This window comes from Streptopelia decaocto (assembly GCF_964273445.1).
Source record: "Streptopelia decaocto genome assembly, chromosome: 1".
NCBI lineage: Eukaryota > Metazoa > Chordata > Aves > Columbiformes > Columbidae > Streptopelia > Streptopelia decaocto.
Window position 1 is genome coordinate 26,898,579 of NC_138663.1, and position 24,992 is coordinate 26,923,570.

Here is a 24,992-nt window from a genome sequence, read left to right on the forward strand (position 1 = left end):
AAGTATTCTGTTTATTCTCAGAAGTCAACCAAGTCTTTATTAAAAAAAAGAAATACTGTGTTTGGGAAGTCATTTCAACCTATTTAATGAAATCCTTTATTATGGTGGTTTGCTTTGGGTAATTTTTTTTTTAAGTACTTAGAGGACTTGCATGAGTCACTTGCACCAAGCTGGGGAGGTGATGATTGGTCTGTTAGCAGGGATTTACCATATCTATACTTGAAAGAATGGGATGTGCCTAAAGCAATGGTAACCAGCTTAAAATTGTGTTTAATAACATCTAAAATGTAATTGCTGGTTGTTGACAATTCAAGGAAATACGGGTTAGATAAGGAAGGAGATAGATGTCACTGTCCTTTGTTCAGTTTCCTCACCATGGGTGGAACCATTCATGGCTGGAATTTCTGTTGTGAATTCCCTCGCTGCCCGGCAGAGCCTCTCAGAAGGAAGGGTGCTGGTGCATGTTTGCTTTGTGTGATGTCATTTCAGGCTGCCATCAAAATAAACACTTCTACTCTCTAATTTGCCCATTCACTTCAACGTGTTCCTGCTGCCTCTGTTATGTGGGATTGAGAACTTTTGGAGTTGCAGAGTTGAATCAGATCAGCTTGCCCCAGGATAAAAGATCTAGTTTTCAGTGAGGACAGAAGGCTGATCAGACTTTATCTGCTATTGCATGGTCACCAGGTTTGATGGAACATAGTGGGGAAGAAATACGGCAGGAGGAAAAGAAAAGGATCATTCTTTCTGTGATGTTCCTGGGGCTGGACAGAATTTAATGGGAAGCTGCCCTTAAACTCCACTGAGTAGTATTGCTCTGGAAATGTATGTTTAATCTTCCTCTGGTAATAGCCAAGATTAAATCTTTCTCTTTATCTCCCATCTCCTATAAACACACTCAGGAGTAAATGAAAGATATTTTACTTGTTCTTTGGATATTTATGCATTGCATTGCACAGCAACTACATGAAAATAAAATCAAGAATCCAAAATTTGGCAAATTGAAACATAATTTCTGCTGTGACTAATAAAAAAAATCACCATTTTTTTCTCTTTTGTAGATTGCAGATTCTAAGGATGAGCTATCGATGTTCAATAACTCTCAGAACAGTCCTGTATTTTCAGCAAGCGGTACTAACCCGAGTAAGACAACAGCACAAAAGGTAGGTGAAACTCGTTTTGTAGTAGGACACAGAAGGTGCCTTGAGTTTCTCCAAAATCTGAATTCCTAATGGGATACAAAAAATTAGTGTTCCAATGCCCTGTTTATTGCAAAAATAAACTGTTGTCATTCTTAGGAAACTTGCTGGACACACCATGCCAAGTTTCTTCTATGTGTCTTAATGGAAGCTAAAGATTTATTAAACAAACAATGGTTGTATTTGCTTCAGTTTTCATGTTTACATAAAGCCATCTCCCTAGGCCAAGCATTGTTAACATTACTTTGACATTATAAGCTATTTGCATCAGATTTTGAGAGAAATAAAAGCCCTGGGTTCATTTTTTTCCCCAATTAGTGTTATTCAGTAAGCTTGCAAAAGCGCAAAACTTTCTTAAATTCTTGATGTAAAATTACTGGCTTGTCGTCCATTTTTGTACCTTTTTTGTGGTGTCAAAGTTCTCGATGACAGACATTTTGAGCAGACATATTACCAGAGTTTGTGAAGAACTGCATATTCTTTTTTCAAAAAAGCTCTTTGTTGCAATATACAGTTGTCATGCCATATTATTTGTGAAAAGTCAAAAGAAACGCTATAAGTTGGGTGATTCTGGGAAAAGATGGTCTAAATGTAAACAAACTTCACTAACGTCAGAGCAGTTTCAGTGGGAGGATAAGCCGAATACACTGAAAGATATAATAGGTCCACTATCATTTCTTCTTTTCAGAAATTGAAATGTTTATGGGAGCTAACTTCCCTACTAAATGTGAAAATGAAATTATATCCTACTTAGTTCTAATCCTTTGGATAATAAAGTAAAAATTATGCTTTCTCTGTTACACTTTTTTCCCTTTTCTTTCTTGCTTCTCACGTTTTCGCACATCAAGATAATTTCTGAGCACGCAGCTCCATGGGCCTTGGCCAGGGCAGAACCCGCGCTCTGTGCTCCCTCTATTCCCTCACAGGGTCCTCGGGAGTCCAATCCACACACTTTGTGGACTCCAGTAAGTTGTTTCCTAGAGACACTGTTTTCTGCAGGTGTGATGAAGCAGCCCAGAAAACAGCTTAACTTGGACACCCAGGCATTAAAAAAGCTAAAGCTGGATGACATAACTTACCACCCTTGCCATCGTATCTTTTCATGTCCAAATAATCAAAATGTTAAAATGTTTTCTGTAATTGTACTTAAAATCCAGAGAACAGTGTCTGCTGAACAGAAACAATTTTAACATTGCAGATCCACATTTAGATACACTGCTTTTGAATACTTCTCTACATGCATTAATTTCAGACATTCCAAATCAGAGCTTCCCATAGTAGTGATGCTGGATCATTTGTAAGTCAGCTGGCCTACCTGTTCCTATTGTCGATTTCTCCTAGTGATTTGTTTCCTTTTAAAATTCCTTCTAACAATGTAAGACACAACTATCTTGATTTTGGATGTAGAAAAGCTAAGCTACCTTTGAGTTTTCAAGAACTTGGTAAAAATACTTCATACAGAATAAAAAAGTCTATTTCCCATAATGTTGGCCAAGATGAAGGAAACACAACCCAGCCTTTTGCAAGAGGGGAAGAAGGTCTAATCAAATGACAAGCTTTGATTCTAGATTTAGTCATTACAACAACAAATGTATCAAAAACCTAGGTGAGCAGAAGTCAAACTTTTAGAGGCAATTGTAACAATGATAAACCTGTGCAGCTGCAAGAACTGGTGTCTGAAAAAGAGCCCGAGATTGGAAAAGCATCCTTTTCCCAAAATAAATAGAATTCTATAGGTAGCAAAAGCAACACTGCCTGAGCAGAGGAGATCTTATCAACAGCAATGAGACAAATTACCAAACATACCCACAATTATTCTTTTTCTAATTGACGAAAAAAAAGCTTTCACGTATGTGAAGAAGAAAGAGAAAACTGGGATGGAAAATCTTTGGTCCAGGATACAGATTGGTAGAATCAAGGCTTAATAAGGAATAGGTGTGATGAACAGTCAGTTTTCATGCCACCAACCTTTATGTGAAGAGCAGTAGCTGATGGTGAAAACAAACTTTTAAATATTGCTGCCCAGAGAGTAACAGTTCAGTCCTCATTCTCTTTTCTGTGAGTGGGAGGATGGGCATCGCTCGTGAACAAGACATGGTAGTGACCAGCATCAAATGGTGTAACTGACCTTTTTCTCCTTGACTATAAAGGCACAAAAAGTGACAAGATACCCAGCCTTGGCACTCAGGTGTCTAAATTTGCACAGGGTGAATATGGTCCAGTTTTTAATAATGTGGCTTCTTAACATAAATAATTTGAGATGCTAAAATCTAAGTTATAAGAAAACAATCTGTAAGATTATGGATTAAAATGTAACTATCAGAAGAGGAGGCTTAGAGGTGACCTCATCACTCTCTATAGCTACCTGAAGGGAAGTTATAGCCAGGTGGGGTTTGGTCTCTTCTCCCAGGCAGTTAGCAATAGGACAAGGGGGCATGGGCTTAAACTCTGCCAGGGGAAATTTAGGCTGGATATTAGAAAGAAATTCTTTAGGGAGAGAGTGGTCAGGCATTGGAATGGGCTGCCCAGGGAGGTGGTGGACTCACCATCCCTGGAGGTTTCTAAACTGAGATTGGACATGGCGCTTAGTGCCATGATCTAGTAAATGGACTGAAGTTGGACCAAGGGTTGGACTTCTGTGATTCTGTGATTTCAACTTCCATTCTTGAAGTATTATTTTTGTTGTGATTTTGTCTCCTTGATGGTACAAAAAAAATAAGTATCTTCATTCAAGCTTTAAAGCTGAATTTTCCGCTCATAACTACCTAGATTTCCATTTTTTCCTTTTTAGCTGTGGCCGCAGCTGTCATTTTTTGCACGGTAATGAAAGAAAGAACACGTATCTTTTTTTATTTGAGTACTTCTGAAATTGAGACCTCCGAGAAGGAAATTTAAGTGGTTTTTTTTTTCAATGGCAATGCAAAAACCTCACTGACTTATTTTGATACTCTAAGTGTCAATGATATTTCCTTTCAGTCAAAGAAGGAAAAACACGCCATAGTTCATTCACCGAGAAGCTGCTGTATTAAACTGCAGAAAACTGGAAATAACAAGGGTTCCATGGGGCTGGTGGGTTGGTTGGTGGGTTGGTTGTTTTTCAAGTCAAAGGACAATAATGATTTATACAGAAAATGCTTGGTTTTTTAATCCTAGGGTGGAACGCGTCCTCTCAGCAGCAGCCGAACTGTGGAAAGCAGCAACAGTAAATCAAAGCCAGAGTTGGGTGTTTCAAGAGTTAAATCTTTTCTTCCTGTTCCTAGAAATAAAGTCACGCAGCCTTCTCAGAACACTAAAAAAAGCAGCAGCAGCAATACAAGGCAAATAGAGGCAGATAATAACATAAAGAGAGATTTGGAATTTGCACAAAAAAGAACAAATAGAAAAATCTAATCAATAAACCTGCCTACCGTTCAGTTTTCTGTGTTCATATAATCTCTATTGCAAAGAACCAAGTACTCAAATATGTAAATATTTTTTAAAAAAGAAACTGTTTCCCTGTAATGTAAAGTTTGTACAGGACCACAGGTTTATTTCTATGTAAATCAGCTGGAAATTATATTGATTTAAACTTCAGAAATGGGCAGCTTTGCCACCTTCATAGGGGTTTTTTTCTTCTTTTATTATGAAAATTACTCATTTAAATGATAACATTCAGGGGTATTACCACAGGATTCTGTTTGTGTATATACTGTACATAAATATATTCTATTAATTTCATGTGTTAATCTGCATTCAGATGAGTTGCACAATATGTACAGCAATGGCTTAAAGCTATTGTACATGCATTTTAAAGACATTTTTATCTTCACTTAATGAAAAATTAATGGAATGTGGCAATAACTAAAATGATTGGAAATGCAGATCAATTACTTTCAGCTACAAGCCATATTAAATACTTTGATTTCCCCATCATCTGCCTGCTGAATTGTGACTTTGTTTCTCCTAAGCTTCTCTTCATCTAGAACATCAGGAATTTCTGTTATAACTTTCATCTTCTAAAAAAAAGGAAAGAGATTGAGAAATTAAAATGCAATAAAGATATTTTTCTCAGACTCTTATTCTTCGGTAGAATTGAAGAAAATGTGGTCATTTATTAACTTAGTTTGTCTTGTATACTGTAAAAACTTTTATATACGTCATTAGTGTTTTTAAAGTATCCGAGAAATAACAGTGTTTTACAGAAACAGAGTTTACTGAAAATGAATTTGAGCACAAGCTGAACCTACAGTATTATCAGAGATAATGTAGTAGCGGTAACATGAGTTACTATGTAATTATCCATTTCTATTGTGGATTTAAGGTGTAATTGCTGTGAAATGATACTTGAGTTGCAGTTAAAATTGAGTCTTTCTCACATTTCCCCACTCCAGAGGTAGCTGATGTTCCCGAGGGAGAGTTCTCACAAAGGGGGCATTTCCCCGTCCCTCCTTACGCTACGACAGCTCCGTGCTCGTGAGCTGTGAGAGGAGGGACCGCGGCTGCTTTGGTACCTCAGCTGCTCTGGTACCTCAGCTGCTCTGGTACCTCAGCTGCTCTGGTATCTCAGCCGGCGGGCAGAGGAAAGCGCGGTTTTCCTGAGCTCAGCTCCCTCCCGACGCGCTGTGGGGAGATAGATGGGTTTGCGAGGCACTGACAGTAGCGTGGTCACGCCTGTCATTTCCAAAGTAGCGTTTTTCTCAAGAAAGCCTGGAAGAGGCAAGGATTACCTACCTGTTTGCCAACACTTCACCTTTGTATGTAAAACAATCATCCCAAACTCATGTCAATAAAATCTTTTGTACCGCATACTGTCTTTCTGTCTCTCTGTGTGTGTGTGTTTCTGTATCAACTATTAGAAGCTTATTTCTGTAATCATTTCCCGCATGGTATATTCAGAAAGTACCATGTCCTCAGTAATCACTGTTTTATTAAAACCTCGGTTTCTTGTGAGATAGCAATATATAACTGAACACGGATGATTTCTCTAGAGGTTGAGGTGGGTTTTTTTTCTATTGCAGTAATTTTGGTGCCGAAACGCGAGATGCTCCTTTTGCAGTGGGACATTAGCAGCAGAGTCAGCTGCGAACCGCTCGAGTCAGAGAAATGAGCCCCAGCGGCTGCCGTGGGGTGAGCAGCGCTGTGGCACCTTTGTGTGGATTGCGTGCTGAGGAGGAGCACCAAATGGAAAATGTTGTTTGTAGTGGTCACACAAGTTGCATCATCAGGATTTGTAATAACGGTTTGTTTTGGTTTTTTTTAAGAGGTGTAAGAAAAGAAGAAAAATCCTGACATGCTTCTAAGCTAGATTTGTTCTACATTGAAAATACACCTTGCAAATGTCAGGCCTCATTTAGATCAAGAGTGAGCTGTGTGTTTCTGTGTGGGAAGATGTCAGTGGTGTCCTAAAGCATGTTTGGAGATCTAATGTAAGAGTCTGTGTATTGTCTGTGAGAACCAAAAGTCTTCTGTGCTGTACTTTGAGTATCTTGCAGAAGACAGAGTAGCTGTGATCATCTCTTCATGGTTTGGAAGTCAGGTCTCTATTGCTAAATTTAGCATTGCCTTTCAGTGCCCTCGTTATCCCTTCTTTTCAGCCTGCTGTCCTAATCTCTCTCCATCTGTGTCTTTTTACCTGCTTTACTTGTATCTGCTCTCATTTTGTTTGTCTGTCTTTCAGTTCAACGCAGTCTGTGGCCTTCATAAATCTTTAATCACGGGGCGTGTTGCAGATCTCCTAATTGAATCTTATCTTCTGTAGTAACTGTAAAGCTCTCCTTAGGCCATAGCAGTTCCTGCCCTCAAGTGGTGAGAGCCCCATAACCCCACAGTAGTTGGCATGTGAACGTACCGGCTTCTCTGTTGGTTTGTCCCTTGGACTGTGCTGGATGGTGCAGAAGCAAAGCGAGAGGCTCTGTCCGTGAGCCCAGGCCTTCCCTGTAGCTTCCGTCTCTTGCTGTGACGCTGTGATCAGCACTCCTCATGCCTGACTTGTCGCAGCAACTGCTCTCATTTGGGGTTAATAATGGGCAAAATCCTTCTCCTTTGTTCCTCCCCGTGTCCTGTGGCTGTGGGAAGGTGGAGATACCCTGTCGATGTGGAGGGAAGTACAGGGAAGCCCCAGAGGCTGCATCCATTCCACAGGCCACTAGGTCAGTGAAAAGACTTCTTGTTTAACCCCGTGACTACACTGTATTCCTTAGATGCAACCATGGGAACGTGAAAGATCTTTCTTATTTACCAATGACTTTGGCAAATCCTAAACACTCCAGCTCTCTGCTTCAAGCGAGTCCTGAAAATAAAACCTTTCAGCATGTCTCCCCCAGTTCTTAGTTTTGCAAAGAACGTGGAGTTTGTTCCTTAAAATAATGTCTGAGTCCATCAGACAATATTCGCCTCTGTTATTCAGCTGCTGGACATGAGCTCCAAAATGAGAAGTGTGAAGAAACAGCTCCATCATTCAACAGAGGCAGCAACGTTCATCAACAAGGGCAAAATCAGAGGGCCGGCATTTCTGAGGGTCATCTCTTAACACAGCTCAAGTGATTTACAAAACAAATCAAAACCCTCCAGCTTCCCAGTAAAACTGGAGCAGCAGAATAGTCTCTACAGCATGGTCTTTACAGAGAAGATACCTGTGGAAGGAGCCAGTCTAAGAAAGCCCATTCTCACGTTTAAGCTTTGATCACTGTGAGAAGGAGCCTATTGAGAAGAGAAAATAACAGGCAAAAAAAAGATTACGTATCACCTGAAAATCTCCAGTTGCATTTAAAAGGGTTATATTTTGAGACCAAAGTAAGTCCTGTGAACAAATTAGTAGCAATATTGTTTACCCTAGGAACAGGGGAGAGCATGAGGGCTTGTAAATGAAACGTGTTACTGAATTGCATTGCACATTGCTTCATTTGCAAGATTTTTAGGCAGCAATTGTCCATTAGTGAACAATTACACACACAGTTCTAAAGTGATTTTTTTTCCAGATGTTAAATTACAGCTAAGTAATGGTAGAGCTAAAATACCAAATCAGTGTCAGAAAGAGGAGAAAAAAAAAATCAGATTATTTTTTCGATAAAGTAAATAAAATGCAACAAGTTAGTTCTGAACTGATCTCCAACAATTAACGCCAATTCCAAATTAATGTTAATGTGAGGAAATGTTTTAAAAGGCACCTTTTCCAAGAGCTGCCACATTTCAGGGAAACAAACCTATTGCTTGAACAGGGCAGAAGTCAAGAAGCACAGAGGCCATGGGGTGTTCAGCAGCTCTGAGACTGCTGGAATGGGCTGAGGGACATGAGGCTCATGGAAATGGAGAAAGACTTTGAAATAGATATTTCAATACTAAAGCTGGTAAGACACCAGTTGAGGAACTGTGAAAGCAAAATTGTTTTTTTGGAACAGCAGCTTGTTTCCAGTGAGATACTGAGCAGTTCGCGCTCATGACAACTATCAAGCTGTTTCGTTAGTTATTTGTTTGTGTAAGATTTATGACGATGGCTAAATGTGTAGAGTTCAAGTTTGTTTAGGTTAAGCTTGCTTGGCCATTGCTGTCCTAAGACGTGGCTGTACCAGCAGTCTGGCCACCCTTTTTTGTACTTAACAAGAGCTACAGATCCTCTGCAGAGTAATTTCACTCTTTTAAACTTCCTTCAGTTTCTTCCTGCCAGGCTGTAAAATTAAATCTTCATGTGCAGTAGAGTCAGCATGTTCTTCTCTTTGGCTGTATATTGTACACACGGCTCCCTCTTTTAACATTACAGGTGTGTGTCTTTAATAACAAAGTGCCTTGGGAGTAGTATTTTTTAAATACGTTTTATTAAAATGCAAAGCCAAGTGAAAAATTCTCTTAAATAATGCTCAGCGTGTGTTTAGAAGGTCATCGCTTGTTCTTCCACTGTGCTTGGGTTATGGCCTCATTTTCTTTGCCTTTTTCATTGTTTCCTTTTGGCTCTGTTTTCCACATGAGCAGCATGTGCAGCTTCCCAGCTTTGCTTCAGGCAAACAGCCCTGGGAGCTGTCGTCCCACCACCAAGGACAAGAACACTTTAGAAGGCGATGCGAGCCTCCCAGCCTCCATAGGGAAGCAGATGCGCCTCTCCTCCTCTCCCTCCTCCTCATGGAGGCAGGTACCAACTTCCCTCCTGTTCCAGACTGAGGTCCGAAGTAGCTGAAACAAGATTTTTGGACTGAAAGAAATCAGTCATACATTCTTCTCCAGCCTTTTCCCACTTGCCCTTGGAGGGCGGAGAGAGAACAACTTCTGCAGGCTGTTCCGCAGGCTGCTGGCTGGGACAGGCTGTACGGTGGGTGGTAGCCGGTTACCGATGGCAGAAGCTGTTTTGGTGAGAGCTGTGTGGCGTGGGCTATGGGGCGTGGGGCGGTCAGTTGAAGGACCTACTTGATTTTTTTTCCTTCCCAGGCCTTTTTTCTGTTTGTATCAGCAGCTTTCAGATGTGTCCTGTCTAATATGTGCTTCTGTTGTATTTACCTTTTCCTTTCTTGAAATGTCTCCTTGTCCGCTTACTGAAACTTGTCACCTCTTAATGCTCTCAACAATGACCCCAAAATATTAATGCTACTGATTGTGCAAGCATTGAAGTGCACGCTAATTCTGAGGACACAGTGCTGCTTTTCTGCTGAGCTTTCCTCATCATCTTGTTTATTTAGATAATAAACTCTCCCGCATGGTTTGTCTGCTCCTCTGAGTGATGTCCTGAAAAAAAAGAAGTGTGACCCTTGGCGTTGCTCCTCGGCTTGGCCATGGCCGCTGTCAGGACTTGCACAAGCAGAGAGCTGGCTGAGTGAGAAATGTGTTACACGGTGTGAGGGGAACAGTTTGATGGGGTGGAGGGAAAGGAGATGGGATTCAAAAGTGATGCTGTTTCAATATGCAGCTGGTTTTCAGGCTGAAGCGAGCTCGGATTAGTGGTAGAGAAACAGGGAAATGGCAAAACTGAGCCTCAAGGGTATCCAGAACTTGCTTCATGGAGGAAAGCTAGCAAAGCAAGGAGAAGTTCACACGGACAGAAAGGAAAGATAGACAGGTAAGCGCTAGAAGATAGATAAGAATAAAATTATATTATGAAGGATCGGATAGGAAAAAAATAAGCCAGAAACAAAACATCTATTTGGAGAGGAATAATGTAATGAGGGACAGACAAAAATGTACCAGGGGACAGGGAGAGCAGCGGCTCCCATGTGAGCAGGGCGGCCGCAGGCCCAGGCTGGCGCTGCCGCTGCTGCTCCTGCCTCAACGGGGTTGTTTTCCAGATGGGCATGTGCTGCTCTTGGCAGCTTTAGGGCTCAAGCAATGCAAGAGATACAAAGCTCATTTATAATCGCATAAAGAAGTTGAGTGGTGGTGCTGCTAATGCTGGCGGCGGTGGCCTTTAAAAGGCTCTTTTTAAGGCACTTTTTTTCCCAAATCACTACCCCTGGGGATTTATCCTTTAGGAGGCTGGGAGGGACCCAGCTGGGCTGTCACGGGGTAAGATCAGCGGGGCCGGGGCCAGGCCCTGCAGCACCACCCAGGGCTGCCCCGGGGCCCGGCCCAACAGGCGGCTTCTGGGGTGGACACTGGATGTCACCAACTAGTTTTGTAATCAATAAACTGTATTTATTTACAGTGACACATGTTTTGATAGGCACCAAGGACTGAAGCGGAAGTAGGCAAATAGGTCTGTGGCGGCTGCGCTGTGGGGGAGTAGATTGTAACAGGTCATACAGGCAGTTTTTGGTTTTTATTTTTTTTTTAATTTAAAGAAAAAGAATCTAAAATGTCTGTATTACTAGAATACTTTAGTGCACAAAGAGAACACTGGACAGTACCTGGCCTAACTGAGGCTCCCCTCGTTTTTGACAGCTCGATCATAATGCGACATCAAAGACTTGTAGCAAAAAAAACCCCAACAATCCAAATATAAAACTTTTTGTACAAATATATTTTTCTTTATAGTACATAATCACTCTCAAAATACATCATTTCCTTAGTAAATGTTTGCAACAATATTAAAATAAATAAAATATCCTAGAGAAAGTTCAGTTTCATCATAAAACTGCAAACCAGAGGAGTATAAAAATTAATTCCATTATTAAAATTTACTTCTGAGAGGTTTCTTCTTTTTTTTTGGGCCAGAGTGAAAAGCAGGCAAAGGTGCCAGAGCGGTGCGGCCTATTGCTGCCCCACTGCCAGCAGTGCCCCCTGTCGGCGGGTTCTGCGCTCATCCTGCTGCGCGGGCCGGCTGGGCCGGAGCGGCTCCACGGTTCTACAAGGAAACACCAATTCTCCCTTGCCCATGGACATGTGAGGGATGTTGACCGGCTTGCAAGTCGATATCCTCTCATCCTTCATTCTCCCCTGCACACACAGAGCAGAGCGCTGTTACGAAAGGGCGTTTGGCCTTAAGTTGAAATGACAGTTGCTGCATGGAAAACAAAGAGGAGGGAGTCTTCTGTGCACCTTGCTGAGGTTGTCCCTGAAGTCGTTTGCAGGAAGTGAGTCCAAAAAAGCTTTTTACATTCTGATTCTTGTATTTTTCACACAGGTTTGATTATTTTTCTCACACTCTTCCTGCTGTCTGGACCTCTCACCCCAGCAAGAACATTTCTAGAAGTTTTCTGAAACAATCATGTCAGGTTAGGCAGGTTACTTCTGCTGGCTGTCTCGTTTGTACTGAATTAGAGCAGCTTTTCAAAGGAAGTCTGGTTTTGCCATTAAAAGCGGCAAAACATCAAAGGATGTACTAACTTGCACAAGATTAATCATGGAAGGGAAGTAATTCCCAAATGCACGTGTCGCTGCTGCTGTGAGCGCCTCCTGCACGGTCCCATCTGTGAACAGCTCCTGCAGGTTCAGAATGGCTGGTCCGGCCATCATGGGGCACGGCTGCGGATTCACTGCACACAGAGGGTGCCCGCGCCGCCTCTCACAGCCTCGTCTCCTGCACCTCTTCCTCCGTCTCCTCCTGCAAGGCAGTGATTTTGGGTCGAGGGTTGCGTTTGCTGGAGTTTCTGTGGTGTACGGGGAGGAGCTTAAGGCGATCGGCATGGCTGATGGCTTGCCTGAAGGAGCTTTTTTCGCTCAGCAGCTTCTGAATGGATTCATACTGCCGCAATTTATTGTCCTCAATTACCTGAAGAAACATATTGCTCTGTTAGATGGGCAATGATGGTTCTGACAGAATTCAGCTGACACAACTAACGGAGCAAGGAAGAGACATGAAGGCAGAACAGAGATCTCCTTCTAACAGGAAAAGCCGAGTTTGCAGTTTATAATTTCTAATTACAACCATAAAAACAGACACTAAAATTTTAACCTGTGGAAAAGGTGCCCATTGCTCAAGTTACAAAGCACCGCTGGGCTTGCTGGTTTCTCCTTGGGACCTGATTGTTACCTGTGAGATCATTTGCTGGAGTCTCCAGGTACCGTGGCATTTTCCTCGCACTGCTCAATTGCCTGGTTAAGAAAGAGTTAACCGAGCAAAGAGAGCTGTATGGCAAGCAGAGGGAGCGGGCTGCCAGTGCAGGGCTTTCTTTGCTTTCTCCCCACCACACAAGGAAGCAATGCTGGCCTGTGTTCAAAGGAGACAACAGGTCTGCCCTGTAAGGCTGTGCCAGCCCCGCTGTCAGGCAAGAGAGGGGGAAAAATCAGGCTCCCTGGCTGGCACTGCAATGCCAGCATGTCTCGGGTGAGGGCTACAGGTCTGACAGGAAAGAGCTTTTAGTAGGTCTGTTGCCAAAATGTTGTTTGGAGGGTGGTAAAGCTGCTCCCCCCTGCCTGCCGGGGCTCTGCCCACACAGCAGAGTGGAGCACACGTAGAGGTGCACCACATCCAAAAACATACAACTTGCCTATGGACCAGCCTGCTTCAGCTTCAGGCTGTGTTCCTCCTGCTGTGCTAATACACCCAAGCAAATATACATAAAAAGTGATGTTCCACTTTGCTAATAAAGTGAAGGTCCCCTCTTATGGAAGAGTCAAGAAAATACAGAGGAAGGAACCTCATTTTTAAGAACAATTACATTACTTGCCTTTTATTTCCTTCACTAATGATTTTTGTATAACAAAGAAAATACCCCAGGACTTCAGTACTTTGTCACCTTGATTAAACAAGAAAGGAATACTCAAGTGGCTTGATGAAAGAAATCAGCACTTCTGACTATCAGATGTTGGTCACGAAGTTGGTGAAGGGTTTGGAGAGAAAGCTGTATGAGGAGTGGATGAAGTCACAGGGTTTGTTCCGCCTGGAGGAGACTGAGAAAAGACTTAATCGCTGCTACAGCTTCCTCACAAGGGGAGGAGGAGGGACAGGTGCTGAACTCTTCTTTTTAGTGACCAATGACAGAACCCGAGGGAATGTCAGGAAGATGTGCCAGGGGAGGTTTAGGTTGGACAGGAGGGAAAGGGGGTGGTGGAGCACTGGAACAGGCTCCCCAGGGAGGTGTCACAGCCCTAAGCCTGACAGCGCTCAAGAAGCAATTGGACAACCCCCTCAGACACATGGTGTGGATTTTGGGGTTGTCATATACAGGGACAGGAGTTGGACTTGATGGTCCTTGTGGGTCCCTTCCAACTCAGGACATTCTATCATTCTGTGATTCTATGTTTTCTTAGGAAACTCCTCTTCTCCATGCAGCCTCCTACTGCTCAAGAACAAGTGCAGGTCTTTCTGCATTTGCAGTCGTAAAGCTCTGTGAGATGCTGGGATTTTTCTGGAGCTCCAGAGCCAATCAGCAAGACAAGGCATCTGGATCAGCAGCTGGTTAACCTACACAACACAACTTCTGGTTGAAAGAAGGAATCCAGCTCTTCCATAATGTGACTACGATGACCCATGTGAAAGAGCGAACAGGAGCCTGCTGCTCTTCTGCAGGTGACCTGGTTGCTCAGCTGCCCTGAATGACCCCCGTCAATCCAGCCAACTTCACCAATTCTGCTTGGTGCGTTTTGCACATTCATCAAATGTTATGAAACAACAGTACACGAGACCACGAGAAACACTCACCAAAAATCGCTGGCACTCCAGCATCGCCTCCAGCCTGTGTTCGGAGAGTATCACCGTGCAGTTGGCAAATGCGTGCTTCAGAGTCTTCCTGATCACTTGGGAAGTTCTGAAAAGCAAACAGGCATCGGTGCTCAGACTGCATTGTACGTGCCAGCACAGCTCAGAACTTTATTGATGGTATTTAATAGTCTGGCTGTGTGTTGTAAAGCTCACGTGCATGGACACCAACACTGCAGCGTCTCAGTGTGCTGCACTTCTGCTGTGAAAGTAGGTATCAGCCATAAAGCTGAGCTTGTAACTCGGCCTACCCGATCCCTCATGCAGAATTAGAAACATACATTACTGAAATCAGGTTTAGTAACAGACCAGACAAGTTACAGAAGGTCTCTTTCGGTGGTGCTGCCTCACTGTTTTCTTATTTCATATGAGAAAATAGAATAAATGATAAAACTTACACAGGGTCCAGGTGAGCACTTGGTTCATCCAGCAGCAAGATTCTAGCTTTGCTGAGAACTGACCGGGCAAGGCACATCAGCTGTTTGTGGCCATGACTGAGGACGCAGCCTCCATCCACAAGAACAAAATCGAGTTTGCCTGGAAATTGCTCAATTACAGACTTCAGCCCAACCTGTCGGAAAGAAAAATGTCAGGAAAAATCTGTGAGATACAGTTACTGCTTACTGTGGGTACAACAACCAATACCTTTCATTTCCTTGCCTTTCATTTCTGAAGGCAAAGAGAAAATATAAATTGATGGAAAGGAGAATCTGGCCTATAAAGACTACAAGCTAGTAGTTGGATGATGTGAAAAGGACTGAAATATTTGACTCTTACAACATGTGAGGATTTATGTTAGGAAGCTGAGAGCTAATGCTTCATTTGTTGGTCACATACAATGAGTCTTGGCAGTTTGACTGAAACACTCTGAGTTAGCAGGCTAGAGAAAGCAATATATTATATTTGAAGCTTTTTATCCAGCAGCAATGTACATCAATAGAAATGTTAAGGAAAGTGATTTTTGAAAGCAAACCAGGCCTCTTTGGTTACAAGGAGGGTAAAAAGAAATGATCAAAATTCACACACTACATTACAGCAACAGACAAAACCACCCAGGTCACCACAGCCATTGTTCCCATGGCTCTGAGAGCGTTTCCATCTGTTCCTTTTGCTGCCTCAAAAGCCCTGTGCACATTGTTCGCACCAATGGCATCACAGGTTTCCCTCTAGCACTGGTGACAAAACATTTAGAGAGGTGGTTGAACCAAGTGAATCTGCTTCATTTGGACCAGAAACCAGAATCCAGCCCAGAAGATTTCTTCTGACTGTTTCTTCCAGTGCTCCCTGCTGCTCTCACTGGGAGATGCACTTTGCACACCTCAAAGCAAAGCTTTGCATCTGCCACAGGTCCAAACCAGCTGTGCTCCTTGGCCTAATCAGCATCATTTACAGAGAAATTTTTGTAAAATATGAGAAGTAAGAAACATATGTGAGCTGCATTACTCCAGAAGACATTATAAAAAGCAATGCAACTCCAGTGGTTTATGAAGAGCCCCTTGGTGTTTTTAAATATTACTGATCTGCAATTAATTTGCATTCTGGGGGGGGAAGAAATTGAATTAGTCCTTTGTGTTTCCATTTTACATGGGAACCATAATAAACTGGGGTGTGGGGGTGTGTCTGTTGAGTTTCTGAAAAGTTCATGATTTATCGATAAGAAAATTAAGGCCAGTGCTTTGCCCCTCACTCCTCTTTGGAACACACATCATGTCCTTCAATGAAATTTTGCATATAATGGCTGGAAAAGGTGCTTTCCTCTTAAAGCTGCACAAGGTCTCTCCTTGTACCTGTTCCAAACAGCTGACTGCAAGAGGACAACAGCCTCAAAAGCTGACACAAGTCTGACAGATTGAGGTGCTGAAATGTGGAGGCAATAAAACCGAAACACCTGACGTGGGCTCAGACAACACCTTGCTCTCTGCCACTCATTGCAAGAGGCATAAACGCCTGATGCTGATCTCAGCAGGATTGTCTAAATCCTCAGCAGCCAACACAGGGCAGGGAGGAGCTGACAGGTAACTGTCTTTCTGTGCCGTGCTCTTGAAGTTACACTGACTCACTGTCACTAATAAGAGCATGAACTTTCTAAACAATCCAGTCACTCCTCCTAAAAAGTATTTACAGCTCTTTTTCTTTTCTATTTGCTTTGCGCTCTCACCTGTGCAATGAAAACCTCGTTATCACATATGGATTTGCCAAACTCCTTAATGATAAACACTTCAAAATAACTCTTTTTTTTTTCATGCCCTTGTAAATGAAATTAAGCTCTTAAAAATCCCTGGCTCAGTTCACACAGACAGTGAAAACAATCCTCAAAAGCAGAAGTCGGGTTTGTCTTTTTCAAGAAAGGGGACGTGAATCCATACTCTGTTTTTTCGCCCAGCCTCAGAGAAGTGGAGAAGCACAGCACTGAGCACCCCATTGCCCCAGCTGGGACCAGCTGAAAAGCTGCTGGCACATCATTTAAACAAAAACATCATGATGTTTTTATTTGGTGGTAAATTACTCCTAGAAAGTGTCTACTTTCCTCTCTTCCAAACACAGGGAAGGAATTAGATAAACCCAAAAGACAGAGAGAACGGAGACAGAGTTAACCACCTGGATGAGAAACAAGCTTTCAGATTAAGTCCCACACTTGTAGCGTTTTCTGATACTTGAGACTTGCTATGAACAAGGAAAATGGCACCAATTCATTGTTGAGCCTGTATTAATTATGCCATCCCTACCTTGGAAAGGGAAATCTGCTTTCTGGGCTGCAGCTTTCCCTCCCTCACCTCTCAGCTGCCTTTTCTCTGGGCATTACATCCACCTCCTCAACCTATTAAACATGATCAGAGCCAATAGGTGGCAGCTGACAACTGTAACACACCAGGTTCAGTTCAACATGGAAACAAAACTGTAAGAATCTGGTCCCTAATCTTGGGGAATTTGAAAACAAAAAACATAAAATTAGAACAAAACTTTCAGGTTCATAAACCCTAATATTCCATGATTCTTATTTTCCACGGAAGAGGCAGCTACCTGGGAAAGGAGCGGGTCCGTCGGCCTGAACGCGGTGTTGGGGAGCGCTCCCTCTCAGCTGGCCTGAGAATCGTAATAACTGGGAAATATTCTGAGGAAAGATTTTTCTAAGCTGAATATAATATATTTCCTATTGCAATAACACCAGTCTTACATCTCAGACAGGCCACAGACTTGTTTTTTTCCTGACCTCCCAAATGTTTACTAGCAATTTTTACACATTTTAGTAGAAAAATGCCTTGCCGACCTTTCGTATATTTGCCAAATCATTAAAACGAGAAAAGATTACAGGACCTTTTCCTGCTCCTTCACTTTTTTTTTTTTTCTCTCTCAGGGTCACCCAGCAGAGCCAAACACAAAACCGCACTTATGCTAAATCACTGCATGAGGAACCCAGACTGTGCTTTACGGAAGTTTATCTTTTCTTTTTTTAATCTCTCACAAAGGCACCTTTTTATTAGGCAATAAGGAAACGTGTTTTATAGCACAGCATTATCTTTCCTTGGCACTTTTTTTCCTAGACTGTAGATAAATGTGACATATGACAATCATTTGACCTACACTGCACTCTGCTGTAACCACTTCACCAAAGAGATGCAAATAACATCAAACAGTTTTACCTCCTCTGCAACTTTCCATATTTCTTCATCATTCCATTGCCCGTAAGGATCCAAATTCATCCGAAAAGTTCCAGAAAATATGAACACTTTCTACAAGGAAAAGATACAGACACAGGTAGATAAACATTCTGAAACATTGTATAAAGCATTGTAAATTGTATACAGAGAAAGAAGGACCTGCTGTCACTGCCAGATAAAGCTTATTGCAGGTTACTAATTTAAAAAAAAAAAAAACATTGTTCCAAAAAAAGTGATTTTAAAAATCCTTGTGTTCTGTTTTTCCTAATTGTCTTAATAAAAACTGAGCCAAACTTGTCTGAAAAACAGTAAAAATTGAATTTCAGCAGTTTTCAGAATAAAATATTTCCTGTATTTCCATTTTGGAATAAGCCTTTTAAAAACTATTTTGATTCTTCATTATGTGAAGCATATTCAAACAAAAACGATGACTAAACCAAAGCGTGTGTTTCCACAATTTCATTTTGAGATAAAAACCCCGTTGGATATTTGTCACTATTCAGGGACACTGTCGTAAGTTGTTTTTCATCAATGAATTTCTCATTTTCTATACAATTGTAGCCAAATATCTATCAGCATCATCCTGTTACCTGACATTTCACCATGTCCCAGTCCTATCTCAACAGAGGGTTTTTTCTCTCAGTGTCACTGAGATGTGACACAGCATGATCCTGACTGCAGCAGCACCAACCGCTTGCTGGTATCCAAGGCTTCCCTGACCGCGTGGGCTCCTGCTCCTTCCTCCCGTTACAACAGATGAAGAGGATGCACGTTTCCTGGCACTGGGAGCACATCCGTCTTGCACTGAAGTTTACAAATCAGTTCTGCTTTTCCCATCAGTTTAGGCAAGTGAACATCCCGAACATACAAGATTTTTACCTCTAAAAGGAATGACTCAGACAAAATTAAATATTTGTTTAATCTCTTTTTACATGGGGTGGGTGCGTCAGATTCTAGTGGAAATGAGGTTCTTCAGGGGACACTGAGGTTGCACAACATTTTTTGCAAGATAAAGCCAAAGTGCTGCTTTCTGTGCTGTGAGGTACACCTGCTGCTTGTAGCAGGGAGAACTGGCTCTCAAAGAATGTAAGTGCTTTGTTGAGAAATATTACCATTTGCATACTCTTTCCTTGTACGTACAGAACAAATAACAAGAGGAAAGACTTAAGACAATTATTTTCTTCTCTTTTGTCTTCCTAAAGAAAATACTTATTCAGAGAACGTATTGAAAAGCCAGCAATTCACAGCCACATGATTTCTTGGAGGCTTCTTAATCAAACGCTACCAAAAGCAGTGAAGGACCAGCTATACCAGAGACAATGGCTGAGAGAATATACTTAACAGGTACTTTCCCAGAGATTGGCCACTCTACCACAATTTCCATCTGACCTAATGTGGGAACTTGGCATTCTTTCATCAGGTTTCAAAGTGATTTATACACACATTTACATTAATCATTTAAATATGATTAATTGAAAGTTTAAACATGGTAGAGGAAAATAAATTACATTAATTAATTTGCTTCATTAGGATATGCAAGCCATTGCCAATAACTTATTTGGTGTAGGAGAGAAGGAAGTACCTGATTTAAGCGACCTGCAGTCAGTGGGGCAGATTTCAGTGCGATGATGCGACACAGCTAAAAGTCATTGAAGTACTTTTGGTAGAGACTAGGGGGAAGGAGTAGATGCTTTCCTTCATAATCGTTATTGTTAATAACAATGAATGTGAACAGTGAAGTCAAGCGCAGCCCTTTTCTCATGCCCTGCACTGGGTAGGTGACAGGAGTGGGGGAACATATTTGCAGCAGGATTAGATTCTTGCAAGCAGTGGGTGCGGTGGAAATAATAACGTGTCAGAAGTGGGTTTGTTCACACTTTGAGCACCATACCTTTAACTAATGGAATTGGTATTTTCATTTCTCAGTGGTAAAGAATAGTTAACCAAACAAACCAGTTTTAAAGAAGATAGGGCTGAATAACATTCCTGCTGAAGTGCAGCAAGTAGAGAAATAAAGGGAACTACTTTCTTCAGAAACTGCTGTTATTCCTAATAACTCTGCTTTCAAGAAGTAGGGCACTAAAAGCAAGCTATTCCCAAAAGTACCTTTTTTTTTTTTTACCCCAAAAGGTAAATATTTCATTGTCCTGAATTCTGGTACTTCTCTCTCCATTTCAATACCTCTTTCCTCCCAGCTCATTAGAAACCACATAGGGTTCACTTGAGTAAATACAGTGTGAGTCACGTGGGCAGTTTAGAGCTCACTTAAGAAGTAGAAAGAAAAAATCAAAACAAAACAAAAGTTTTTAAAAGCTAGAAGTCAAAAGTGAAAAAACCCCCAATCAAACAACAAAGTTAATCTTATGGACCTATGTGTTTTTTATATAATATGGAAGAATTGCAAATAAGAAGAGCATTGCACGTGGGAATGGATGGCTAGGGAGACTGGCAGCAAATCTGGAACTGTTTCCTTCTTGGTCACTTGTTCAGATTCACCCAGGATGATAATGGGTTTGATCATACAACAAATAATTTATCAGACCGGACATCCACCCACAAGCAAAACATTTGGGACTATAAATATGGTCACCCCAAATATTGTCAATCTCCACCTCTGAAAAGCATTAATCCCCCTGAGCAGCAAGAGCCTCTGTGTACTGGTTATGGTGTGGGAAGCACCCAGCCTGTGGTAATAAGCTTCCTAAGTGTTATGTGGAGAACCAAGACCCTGGAGTACCTGAGCCAACGCACTCAGAGGAGTAAAGGATCAGCTGACAAACGGCTGTTAAGGAGTGAAAGTATCCTGAGAGTATCCTGAGAGTACCCTGGCTGACAGTAGCTGCTGTTGCAATGAAAGACAAGTCGTGTGCAGGTCCTCAGCCAGACCCATGGACCCTTGATCCCATATGCCCTGGGGCTGGAGAACCAGGGCAACATCAGCTGGAAGCAGACACCAGCTCCATGTACAGAGAAGTTAGAGTAACAACAATATGACCTCCTCTGTTTTGGATATATTATGGCAACAATATCGAGATGAAAGAAAACCAAATTGCTGTGTGAATGCTACAGTATTAGGTGCAGAGTTAGAGGTTTTGTTTTCATAAGTGTCCTTTAGGGACTTTAAATTGACATTAAAATATTTACAGACAAGAATAAGAGCATGGGAGAAATGAAGATCTCCTGCAAGTTTTTGGGACCAGTTCTGTAATGTTCTCCCCTGAAGATGCTAAAACCTCTGCCTCCCATAAATCTTACTGGTAAACCCAAGTGCTGTGCTCCTGGCAACGCTGAATCCACAATGCAGAAAACAACTGATATACTGCCTGAAATGAACATGTGAGGTTGTTAATCAATGTCCCCAGGTGCTCCCTGCATGGGTCTGGTGCAGAAGCTCCCTGGCATGGTGATGCTGACTCATCTCGATGCCCTGCAGGAACCTGGTCTCTGCAGGACCCTCTGGGGAGTGGGGCTGCCCAGGAGGCCGTAGCATGCAGAAGTGCCCTGGCACGCTGCACAACAGCCACCCCCATGACCTCCAAAAGTGAACAGCCCTGAGAGGTATGAGAGGAGATGAAACAGCGCTGGAGACCGACAGGCAGAGAGACAGACAGATAGAGTGAACAAAGTGAGATGGTTACTGAAAAATTGGAACTACAAAGACAAAAGTTGTGAAATTCCACTTCTTAAACAAAAGGAAGGAGCAAACACGATTTAATTATTTTTTTGTCAACTGGCAGTTCCACAAACTGTAGTGATCTCATTCTCCATGCTAAGCTTGATTTTAACTCCATAAGAAGTATTTACACATTGGGAAACAGTGTGAGATCTGCCAGGACACAGACATCAGAAAACACCAGAAGTCATCCCCTTTCTTTGAGCTAGCAGCACTGCATGGGTCTCAGGTTTCTCATCATTTATTTTAATGGAATATCGACTGCCTGTCTCCTCCATTCAAAGCCAAATTTCTGAAGGGATTTTCTCAATTTGACTCCATTAAATACTTCAAGATGCAGTCTGCACAAGGACCTGTATGCAAAAGAGCTTCAGTGTGTTGAAATCAGATGCAGGCAGATGCCCTCACCTTAGAAATGTAGTGGGGAAACTCTTGCAGAAGAAGTATCAGAAAGGACTGCCCAGAAAGAAGGGATGATGGCTCTGATTGTACTTCAAACAACCTGTTATCGCTGGAGTAATTGCTTTGCATGAGAATGACAAACATCCTGTACAAGCAGCACTGTGGTCAGGCTGTGCTTCAGCAGCATCGGTGTGTGAGGAGCTACAGGAAGGAACTTCCTTTTGGGTGCTCCAGGAAACATGTTTTATATGATTTACCCCTTCACACCACTGCAATGCACTGATTTGAGATACTGAAAGAACCAGGTTTTTGCCTTTGCTCCATCTCAGTGTGAATCTTGACTACCCTGCAGGCCATTCCAGCATCGCCTGCATGGAGCAGACAGCAGTGTGTTAGGAAGCTGTGTGTGCTGTGCAGCTGCGCAACAATGAGGTTCCCACAGAGGCAAAGAACTTATTTTCTTCTCAATTGGGAAATTTAGGGATAAGGAAGAGAAGGAGAGTGTTGGAAAGTTTTTACAAGGTAGCATGCCTCAGGTACAGCTCCGTTTTCCTTGTGTCAGCAAAGCCTCTCCTAGAGATGGCAAATATCCAGGTGTTGCTGTAGGCCAGCCTCCCAGGAAAGGAAAGGCAACTTTTTTTTCCCCCCATTCTGAAGCCATAGGTGAACAGCAAAGAACAAAAAGCTCCCTTTGTTCTGTTGGGAAAGGCAGGGTGGTATATGCAATTTCTCTTCCCTGCTGGGAAAGTGCTGGTGAAACTTCATTTTGTTCTGAATGTGGGAACTTTTGAGGCATAATGTGCAGTTCTTTGGCAAGTCTTTGGGACAGGAGCTGTGAGCTGAGGCATGCAAACAGGCTGGCAACTCTTGTGACCTTCCAGAGAATGGAGGGCTAGGATTTTTTGGCATTGATCCTTGTATCAGGGACTTCCAAACTGAACCCAATGTGTAATTTTAACAATGAACTAACAATGCACCTCACTAGCAGAAGGGCAAGTTACACTGCTTATGTAGTAAATGTCTCTCATACTTTGCTGATGGCTGCAGAGTGATGTTTTCTGTACCATTAGTGACTCCGTAGTGAGTACTCAACTATAAAACAAGGGATAACAAGGCTACATGTTACCAAGCATTCCATTTTCTCTCCTCAGTCCACATGTTCCCAGGAACAGCTGGAGATGGAAAGCAGAAACCCTGCGGGGCAACCAGATCCCAAAGGAAGAAAGGCCTGGGGGCAAAAGGATGACTATGGGAGAGAGTGTGAAGCCCCTTCCAATACAGAAATTGTGTTTGGCTGTATAGGAAAAATGTGCAATGGAGGCACAACTTATACTGGTGAAAGCATCCTTCATCCTATACAGCCATCATTTAGAGGACAACTGTATAACGTACCTATCCTCCAAATTAAACAGATGCAGCTGCATTTGCAGTTCCCAGCACAGCTGCCTTTTTTTCATAATTGCAAGCAACTATCATGCTGCAAAACTGAACCAGCAATAACAAAGAAATAAAAGTTTAGAGGAACAGAGAGATGTGAAAATGCTGAAGAGAGGGCAGAAAGGGTGAAGACAGGTCCGCTATGAAACGGCAGCTTGCCAAGCAAGCCTCAACTCAGCAGGCAGCGTGTGACCAAGCCAGCTCTTGGTAGAGCTCAGGCAAGAAACTAATCCAACCAGTGGACTCGCTACCACTCTCTTGGTTCCGTTTTGTTGAGGGTGCAACTTGGCAGTGAAGAAAAGGTCTGCTCTGGCAAGGTCAAAGTGCTAAAAAATTGCTGCTTTTGAGGAAATTTCAGAGTACGATTGTAGAAATGCACAGAGAGGAGAGAGTTGTGCCTTCTCTGCATGACTACTTGAAATAAATGCCACTTAGGCTACTGTGGGATAGCATCTTTGGAAGAGAAGCTATCACAACTCAAAATTGATCATTAAGTAGAAAAATTAAATTTTGAGTCCCTCCTTAGACTATTCTTCTTGTTTCAGTTATTTGAGAGTATTATGGTGTTTAAACCCATGTGAGGAGCTGCTTCCTTTTTCACCTCTGAAATGGTATTACTTCCCATATGCTGGGACTGCTGCAAGCATAAATAACATGAAGTAGTGCTCTGTTATACATGCACCATGACACAGTGATGAGAGGTGACAGCTAAAAAAGTTATGAGTCTAAGTTGGGGATCAGCTAGTGGTCTAGTAAAATATAACAAAGGCAATAATTCTGCTAATGGCCTGTCAGGAAAACAGGTGACCTATAGTATCCACATGCTAACCATAATCCGTGACACAGGGCTTTAGAAAACCGTAGCTGAGAATGCAATTGATTGTATTTTTTTCTTCAAGTGGCACTATCTTATTTTGAATCAACATCCAAACTGTTCAAGAGGTGCAGGGATAAGCAAGCTACAAATGCTAATGTTTGAGTGTGCTGTACCTTCCCATCTCTGGAAGAATTCTTGTGAGCAGCATAGACGCCTTCAAAAAGTAAAGTTTGCTGTGAAACATTGCATCCATCCATCCACCCATCCATCCACCCCACTTCTCTTTTCACAAAATCGTTGTGTTTTGTTTCTGTTTCTCAGCATAAAACAACTAACTTCCAGCTTGAGGGTAACTATGGGCAGATGGATACAGAACCAATGAAAATAAAGATAATCAAATACACAATAATCTCATTACCTGAGGAATCACTCCAAATGCCTTTCTCCATTGTTGCACGCTGACTGTGTTCCAGGAGACTCCATCAATCTGGATATCCCCTTCTGTATTCAGCAGTCTTAAAAACGCAAAAAGTAAAGTGCTTTTTCCTGAACCAGTTCTTCCTAAAAGGCCCACCTGCAATGCAAATCACAAAAGCAAACACTTAATACTGCTCACATATTAAGAACAGACCAAAGCAGAAACACCTGAAGATCTCAGCAGTGAAGAACAATCCAAATGGATCTCAACAGGATAGTAAATGTCGTTCATTTGGGAGTGATAAAAGCCTACAGCAAGAGCTGAATGAAACACTGGGCCAGTCTCCTATTT

At 42.2% G+C, this 24,992-nt stretch overlaps 2 protein-coding genes across 3 annotated transcripts in view; one reads left to right on the forward strand and one right to left on the reverse strand.

The window, feature by feature from the left end:
• CTTNBP2 (cortactin binding protein 2) overlaps positions 1-4,599 on the forward strand; it is an 89,281-nt gene extending 84,682 nt beyond the window's left edge. The window contains 3 exon segments of the mRNA XM_082055405.1: positions 1,062-1,163; positions 4,353-4,543; positions 4,545-4,599. Of these exon segments, the coding sequence (XP_081911531.1) occupies positions 1,062-1,163; positions 4,353-4,543; positions 4,545-4,596 (345 nt within the window). The 3' untranslated portion in view covers positions 4,597-4,599.
• A 7,389-nt stretch (positions 4,600-11,988) lies between these two features.
• The window catches only part of CFTR (CF transmembrane conductance regulator), an 86,004-nt gene continuing 73,000 nt past the window's right edge, over positions 11,989-24,992 (reverse strand). For both annotated transcript variants that reach the window (XM_082062126.1, XM_082062127.1), the window contains 5 exons: positions 24,642-24,797; positions 17,877-17,966; positions 14,634-14,806; positions 14,179-14,284; positions 11,989-12,306 (listed from right to left, as the gene is read on the reverse strand). In XM_082062126.1, the coding sequence (XP_081918252.1) occupies positions 12,100-12,306; positions 14,179-14,284; positions 14,634-14,806; positions 17,877-17,966; positions 24,642-24,797 (732 nt within the window). In that variant the 3' untranslated portion in view covers positions 11,989-12,099. The remainder of the gene's footprint in view (positions 12,307-14,178; positions 14,285-14,633; positions 14,807-17,876; positions 17,967-24,641; positions 24,798-24,992) is intronic.